The sequence below is a fragment of the Euphorbia lathyris genome, chromosome 4, assembly GCF_963576675.1.
Source record: "Euphorbia lathyris chromosome 4, ddEupLath1.1, whole genome shotgun sequence".
Classification (NCBI taxonomy): Eukaryota; Viridiplantae; Streptophyta; class Magnoliopsida; order Malpighiales; family Euphorbiaceae; genus Euphorbia; species Euphorbia lathyris.
The window spans coordinates 84,752,101-84,760,747 of record NC_088913.1 but is presented as its reverse complement, the minus strand read 5'-3'; the positions used below and the strand labels follow the sequence as shown (position 1 = coordinate 84,760,747).

The following is an 8,647-nucleotide window of genomic DNA, read 5'->3' as shown; positions in this document are numbered from 1 at the left end:
TGGCCTAATACACAAATAACCCATGAACTTGTTCAAATATTGCAACTGCCCCCTCCAACTTTCAATTGTAACAACTTACCTCTTAAACTTGTCCAATTATAAAACATAACCCCAAATTGAAATTTTTTTTATCCCGTACTTGAAGCAACTGTAAAAACGTTTCTGCAGATTCGTATCACACCAAAGATCTGATTATTACACTCCACGAGCATTGCAGTTTTTGTATTTTACGTATTCCTTCAATTGCAGTCTATGTCAGTAACTTAAGGTTATGTTTGACAATTGGGCAAGTTTGAGGAGTTATGTTTTACAATTTGACAAGTTTGAGGGGTAAAATGTTACAATTGAAAATTTAAGGGGCAAGTTGCAATATTTGAACAAGTTGAGAAGTTATTTATGTATTAAGCCAATTTTTTTCCTATTATTTAACAAAACTTCTTCTTCTTTCTGGTTTCTTCATTTTCACTTGCAGCATTCGCCTCTTATTGCACTTGGAATCATATTTTTCTGGTTTTCCTTTCAGACCCATCCATTATCACAACTTTGAATCTCATGGCATATGATGTATGGAAGACGAATTTCTACGACTATACATTGGAACTGAGAGTCTTGGAAAATTTAAGTAAGTTCGTCTATTCTTTTTGTTTTTATTTATACAATTTATGCATTCTTTTACTTTCTTGTTTTCATCGGCATCTTCGGTTTTTTTTTATTTTATTTTATTTTATGACCATATCAAAATAATTAATTTAATAATTATTAATGTTTTCAAAAAATTATATATCCAACAACATAATTAAAGAGAATATGGATTGGGTCTTATCTTTAGGATATAACTCAGTTATGTTCGAAAGCAATGTTAAAGTTGTGGTAAATTCGATCCGGACACAACATTTAGATCTTACTGAGTTCGGGCAGATTATCAAAGACATTAGAGCGATTATTCATGATCACCTAAGTTTTAAGATGAAATTTGTTGCAAGGTTAACGAATGGTGCAGCTCATGCCATGGCTCGAAACGCCCGTTCCTATGTTAATTCTTTTATTCATTGGTCAAGTCATATATTCCTTCCAAGCATTCTAATTTGGGATGCTTCTCTCTATTATTAATATGTTGAGTTTTCTTTTAAAAAAAACAACATAATTAATGTAATATATATTATTATTATTTTCTGAAAATTTAATAATTGAATATCTTCCGAGACCATTTTTTTTATGAAATCTCTATAACCATTTCTACAACATTTTTTGAAGTAAAATGATAAATAATGTCAAAATTACTCTTTATAACAAGAATGAAAAACTTTTCAAAAAAATAAAATAAAAAATAAGAATGAATTTTTTTTTTTTTGTGTGTTTTTGAAAGATATTACCACTAAAAAGATATTTCCACAAAGACTGTAATTATAATTAATAATCTCAGAACAAGAACAAGAAAGGATTAAACCTTTGTTTGGGCTTAAATGCTAAATTGTTGCATTGTTGGTCATAGTTAACAAATTATTTTCCGGAATGAGCTGTTTTTTTTGAATTATTGTTATAAACTCTAAAATGTTACAAAAAAAAAATGTATATAGCTATGTTACGAAATTTTTAGAATTATTTTTATAAACTGTAATAATGTTTAATATAATTTTTTTAGAATTATTCTTATAAACCCTAATTTGTTAGGAAATTTTCTTAAATTAGAAACCTAAATATATTTACATGTATTATGAATGAGATTTTTATGTATATACCTACTTATATAATGAGATTTTGATGGTATAATTTTAAAAAGTGATATGGATTGTGATTTATTGTTAATATTATTTTTAAATTTTATCTATAAACTCTAATAATAGTATACAAATGTTAGTTAAACAAAATTATAGTAACTAATATTTTAAATTGGAATAAAAATATTAGAAATTGGTAGATGTAAAGTTATTCATATTTTATGCTTTATATATAATGAGAATTTTATATTATAATTTATAAATTGATGCGTGTTGTGATTTTATGCGGTCACTAATGTTACATTTGTGAATTTCGATGTCAGTTGAGGTTAGTTACTTCTATAAAGTAAGTATTATAATTTTAATGTTTTTTAGTTTATTATTAATATTAGATTTATTGTTAATATTATTTTTAAAGTAAGTATTATAAAATTTGTATATCATTATTAGAGTTTATTGGTAAAATTCAAAAATAATATTAACAATAAATCTAATATTAATAATAAACTAAAAAACATTACAATTATAATATCTACTTCATAGAAGTAACTAACCTCAACTGGCGTCGAAATTTAGAACGTTACTAACTCGCAAAATCACAATACACATCATTTTATAAATTATAATATAAAAATTCTCAAATATCAATAACTTTATATATACAAATTTCTAACATTTTTATATCATTTTAAAATATTAGTTACTAATTACATCCATGATGTACAACCTTTATCCTAAATCACACTTTGGTGTACAACCTTCATGTCTCATTAATATGTACGTACTTAGGGGTGACCTCCCACTGTAGTGTACAACCGGTAAAAATAACCGGTCAAACCAAGGTCAACGCGCCACATCACAATTTTTTACTCCTAAAAAATGAATTGTGGAACCCACCAATTAAAACTTACTGTTATACCCTTTCCTTTTTCATCTCCAAACCTTTCCCTTTTTTTTAATATTTTATCCTGAACATTTTCTTTCTCTCTCTACTCTCTCTCTCTCTCTACTGTATAGGTTCAGAATAGGTTTAGAAATTGAATCTTAATTTAAGGGGAATTCCATCTTCCTTTTTAATATAAAATTTATGCCAAGGATTTAGAATAACCAGATCTAACCTTTCCATTCCATCGTCCCTAATCTAACATTTCCATTCTTTCGAGCTAACAGAAAAAAAATCCCCAAAATACTGATGCTCAAACAACAATCCCTAATTCTCTCTCGATCTCTCCCAAAACGTAAACCTGTTGTTGCTCTTCAAGTCCGGCCGTCGTCTCGTCCTCCCTCTTCTCTTTCCCGTCCGGCCGTCGTCGTCTGTCTCTGCCTAGTTCAACTTGAATTTGTAATTTAACATTTTATTTCTTGATATCTGCTATAGATCCATATTATGAAGTGTATTGGAAATACAAGTAATGATCTAATACTTTTAGATTTGTATGCAACACAACAAAAAAATTTAATAGAATGCTAGATATCTTCGATCCAAAAGTGTTATATTTAAAACCCAACCAAGAACGGAAACAGAGGCCAACTCTTTCCAAATGGTGTGAAAGTTAGTGGATTGTAAAGTGTTGAAGAAATTGAAAGGATTTCACTTGAATCGATTGTTTCAGGTTGGGGAGGAAGATGATTGTATCTAAGATTTAAATTGATGAAAATTTTAGATCCAGAACGAGGAAGAAAGAAAAAATAGTTAAGAGAGAGGAGAGAGGAGAGAGAATGTCCTTTAATAGTTTTAGAAGAAACCCATTAAAGGGTATTTTAGTAATTGGGTATGGTTAAAAACGTTGATCAGGCGTTGGCCGGTCATTTTTACCGGCTGTACACCATAATGAGAGGTCACCTCTAAATACGTACATATTACTGAGACAAAATGAAGGTTGTACACCAAAATGTAATTTAGGGTAAAGGTTGTACACCATGGATGTAATTTACCCTACAAATGTTAGTTAAATAAAATCATAGTAACTAATATTTTAAAATGATATAAAAATGTTAGAAATTTGTATATATAAAGTTATTGATATTTGAGAATTTTTATATTATAATTTATAAAATGATGTGTATTGTGATTTTGTGCCATTAGTAACGTTCTATATTATAAATTTCTGCGCAGTTGAGGTTAGTTACTTCAATGAAGTAGATATTATAATTGTAATGTTTTTTAGTTATTATTAATATTAGATTTATTGTTAATATTATTTTTGATTTTTGAATTTTACCAATAAACTCTAATAATGATATACAAATTTTAGTTAAACAAAATTATCGTAATATTTTAAAATGGTATAAAAATGTTAGAAATTAGTATAGGTAAAATTATTGATATTTTATGCTTTATATATATAATGAGAATTTTTATATATTAATTTATAAAATGATGTGTATTGTGATTTTGTGCAGTTACTAACGTTACATATCATAAATTTCGACATCAGTTGAGGTTAGTTACTTCTATGAACTAGATATTATAATTTGAATGTTTTTTAGTTTATTATTGATATGAAGTACATATTTGAACTGTCAAAATGAGATTGAAGTTGTACTATTGATATAAAGTGTGATATTTGAACTGTGAAAATGAAAATGAAGTAGATATTATAATTTGAAAGTTTTTTCAGTTTATTATTAATATTAAGTTTATATTTGAATTGTGTAATTATATATATATATATATATATATATATATATATAATGTCTGATTATATCTCTTACGTAAGTCATTAGGGTGGAAAGTCAAATATTTCTACCTTTAGTTTGGAATTCGATGTTTCATGTAGTACGACAAGGAATAAACGTTTGAAATTTCGTAAAAGGTCGTCATATGATGCACTGGTGTCTAGAATATCGAAAGCAATAGGATTGGACGAGGATGACCCGAATTGTATATAAGTCTCCTGGGTGTGGAGGATCATTAATGACTTTTTCATATTTTTTCATACGTGATGACGATAATAATGAAGTCATTTATAATAACTTGAGTTATATTCAAGGTTATCACAATGTCAAGATGTATGTTGAGTTTGAGAGGTTCGCAGTTGGGAATAATGACGGATTATGGGTCACCATGATGAACATAATTACTGATTATAACCATCTTCAAATGACTTTTACTTGGGATTGTCACGGTCCATCAAACGTTGATGGTATATATGATAATTCATATGATCCGTTAAATGATTTCCTCAATTATGCAATCAGGAGTCCATTTGAGGCTGGACCGAGTGTTCCTTGTGGAGACGGGCAAAGTGGGTCAAACAATGATCAGACATATGGCGCAAGAAGTAGAGGACAATTGACGATGATTCAAGAAGTGGATTTGGAAGAAGATGTTGATTTGGGTTGTATATCTCCCGATGAAATTGGACTTGATGATTATGATTTTGATCATACCGAATACAATTACAATGATGTCAATGATGAACATGATGGGGATGGTAGGAGCAACCAAACTGAGGTAGTTAATGTGACAAATGGAATGATCGATTGAACGTAGGAGTCCATGAGGTTCCCTATTTTCATGGCGCACTAATAATATCCCATTATCTGAATTTGTGTTTCCAACTTCTAACTATATGAATCTTGCAGAATCAGACATTGGTTTGGTAGAACCAAACAAAATTGGTAGTATGACCATATGGGATGGAGTATCCGAACTGAAGGTAGGTATGGTCTTTGGTGTACTTGTTCAGAACTAGCTTGCCCATAAATAGAATTCAACATTGGAGGATCAATTTGTTGGATACAAATAGACAATGGAAGATTAGGAATTGGTTCAACATGATCCTGAAAAGTACGTCGCCTACGTCTAGCTTCACATGTAGGCTTAGAAACGCTTGCAAAATTAACAGTTGGGGGAACACGTTGGTAAATATATGAATCAGTGAAGTGATGGTCTTGATTTAGAGTTCCAATCATGCTGGCTTATCGTCCCCTAATAATGTCTCTACTTATTTGTTGATCAGGCAAATGATACATTATTTGAAGACAATCTCCTTGTAAATTGAAACATAAGAACAATTATTGCGATTATATATATATATATATATATATATATATATATATATATATATATTAAATCATTCAATATTTTATACATATACGTACCAATACAATCCCAGTTCCTCCAGTAGGATTTATCCATCTTGTAATCTGCAAAACATACCATTGTATATATTCAGATTGAGGACCAAGTGGACCTCTTAATGTCCGCGTGGTTGCTATTAAATTATGTCGATCATTCCACTTCTGAATAAATACATTATGTCGATCCTCCCATTCTTCATCGATATTATTGCGTAACTAAATAATATGGAGAGACTGTAGCTGCAGCGGATTCTCCGGAATCCGCAGATCAATAACAAATTGTCAAAGACACCGACCATGTTGATGATATTCGACAATATTAAAACATATTAACAGTGCAATCGAACGCCACACTAATTGACCTGCAACACAATATTCTGGCAAATGATCGAGCACATTATTGTATGACTCCCAACACATCTACAACATAACACAAAATTGTTTTCAACATATTTATGAATATGATACATGTAATTCAGAATTGATTTACAAAATCCAAACCTCATTATGTTGGTGTTCATCCAAAGCAATTTGAAATATTTTCAAATTATGTGTCAACTTTGGATATTTACTATTTGGTCGTTTCCACATATAATTTAAACAAATACACATATAACGATTTAACCAATTACACATATAACAACTTTTAATTAAATATTTACCTAAAAGAGTATGACTTATCCATTGCAAATTGATTTTGTACACGAGGGACAATCTTAGGAATTCTTTCACATGCCCAAACTTGTAATAACGGTAAACATCCACCGATTTGTATAATATCGGGTTTTGTTGCTTTACACATTTCTCTATACAAGTGAGCTAGAGTAGCTGCACCCATTTATTTTGACATGCCTCATCAAAATCATGTAGTAATGGCAACCAAATGAAATGCACATAGCTACTATTCTTCCCTCCAAATAATAAACCACCGATCACACGTAAGAGAAATGCTCTTGCATAACATTGAACCATATTATCGTAAACATTAGGTTGCAAATATTGAAAATGAGTATCTAATCATGTTAATTTTATTTGTTTTCCCTTCATAAATTCGAGGGAGGTACAACTCCTAATAATAATTGACAAGTTAGTGCAAAATCGTGGTTTGCACTACCAGTTACTGCATTCCCATCAACACGTAAACTAGTCCGTACCTCAACATCTTGTAAGGTAATGGTGGCTTCACCCACTATTAGATGAAAAGTGTGTCTCCGGTCTCCACCTTTCAACCAAGGCAGTTATTAAGCTATAATCCATACTTATTCCACCAACCTTTACAATTCTCTCAAAGCCCGCACGACGTATATAATTATGAAATCTTTGGTCTACATTTGCATACATTTGACTGTTTGTTGCAACTTGATATCGCAATATTTTTGCTTTATCCTGACCACATAGTAAAACATGTCATCATATTAAGTTAAATATATTTTTCTTACTTTTGAAATATTTATTAATGGTTAATTTTCATTTCATTGATTACCTTATTTTGGCATACAAGTTGGATCTATGAATATTTTGCATGTCTAAAACATCATCCAAAATTGGTTCCGGCTCTATTATTTTTGCTGCTCTCCTTACATTGGTCATTTGGATGTATGATACGCCTATATAATAAATTATGATAAAGTACAAAAATATTTATTAAACTAAAATATAATCAAAATAATGAGAAAGTACAAACTAATTTATTAAACAAAATATAATAAGATTACATTACACTATTAGTAAGTAGACTTAAAGTTCTTCCTATTACAATAATCACTTTGCGATAATGGGATTGATTGTCTAACACTACGCCTCATTTCCCTATATATATTTATTTGTCTTGGGCTATCATCCTTACAATAGGAATCCCGACCTCAAACCTTGGCCCAATCAATGCAACAAATCTATTCCGAAGATAGAGTTCTCCATATATTGGTCGGAAAGTGTTTTCTACATTACATTTGGAATTTTATGATAAAAAGATAAGTTTCTTCCCCTTTCTTATTCCATTTTTAATTGAAAAAAATTGAGATCCCTCACTCTTATAAAGTGCTTTGAATATCATTACATGTTATTATGATAAATCTAATAAATTGTGAAAGATAAAGTCATAGACACAAATCTTTCATTATATCTTGTATGCTCAAAATGCCTTATATTTTTATGCATGACGAGTATAATATGTCATTATCATTGAATTAGTACAAGATGCATGTATAAGATCCGTAATCTTGGAATTTTATAAAAAGTTCATTCATTCAAGGTGATTTTATCACTTAATATTAAGATATCATAAAAGGCTCGATAATTTAGGTCTGATCAGTCTTTTGGATTAACATGCATATAACTATTAGAAGAAATTACAAAAAAAATCATATTTGGTTTTTCTTATAGAATTCACCATCTATGTATGGCTTTTCTCATATATAGTACTTTTAATATCAGAAATTCATCTCCAAGTAATGAAGCCTCGTCTTCAACTCCAAGTAAGTAAGGAAGCCTCGTCTTCATCTCCAAGTAATGAAGCCTCGTCTTCATCTCCAAAATAGGAGAACTACAAAACCCCAACGGCGGATCAAGCCCTGATCACCGCCAGGATTAAAACATTTCTCAGACGTGAGATCTTTACATCCTTCAAAAGCACGGCGGATCAAGCCCTGATCACCGCCAGGATTAAAACATTTTTCAGACGTGAGATCTTTACATACTTCAAAACTTGTCTCAAAAAGAGGAGTTTTCTATACCTATGGCAAATTGATCCACCGCAAAGATAGGAAGTAGATCAAACGCTTACGGTAGCTTGATTCCCTTAAAATGAATACCAAGCATACAAGCCTTCACAAAGGTTCAAACCT

General features: G+C 30.1%; 1 protein-coding gene across 3 annotated transcripts; it reads left to right on the top strand.

The window, feature by feature from the left end:
* Positions 1-480: 480 nt before the first annotated feature.
* Positions 481-5,630, top strand: LOC136227594 (uncharacterized). 3 transcript variants are annotated; one of them, XM_066016293.1, is made up of 3 exons: positions 481-622; positions 4,122-4,161; positions 4,920-5,630. In XM_066016293.1, the coding sequence occupies exons 1-3, from the start codon at positions 553-555 to the stop codon at positions 5,206-5,208; spliced, it is 399 nt and encodes a 132-aa protein (XP_065872365.1). In that variant the 5' UTR covers positions 481-552; the 3' UTR covers positions 5,209-5,630. The 3 variants fall into 3 exon arrangements, 2 of the variants coding, with proteins under 2 accessions (XP_065872365.1, XP_065872364.1); XR_010688141.1 differs by lacking the exon at positions 481-622 and adding an exon at positions 2,506-3,060; XM_066016292.1 differs by lacking the exons at positions 481-622; positions 4,122-4,161 and having other exon boundaries at positions 4,395-5,175; positions 5,307-5,630.
* Positions 5,631-8,647: the final 3,017 nt, after the last annotated feature.

What these genes read in the sequence shown, in the direction of transcription:
- LOC136227594 (XM_066016292.1), top strand. Translation starts at nt 4,591, where the DNA reads ATGACCCGAATTGTATATAAGTCTCCTGGGTGTGGAGGATCATTAATG. An exon ending in GTAGGAGCAACCAAACTGAG is followed by an intron (nt 5,176 to 5,306) that starts GTAGTTAATGTG and finishes TGAATCTTGCAG; the next exon opens with AATCAGACATTGGTTTGGTA.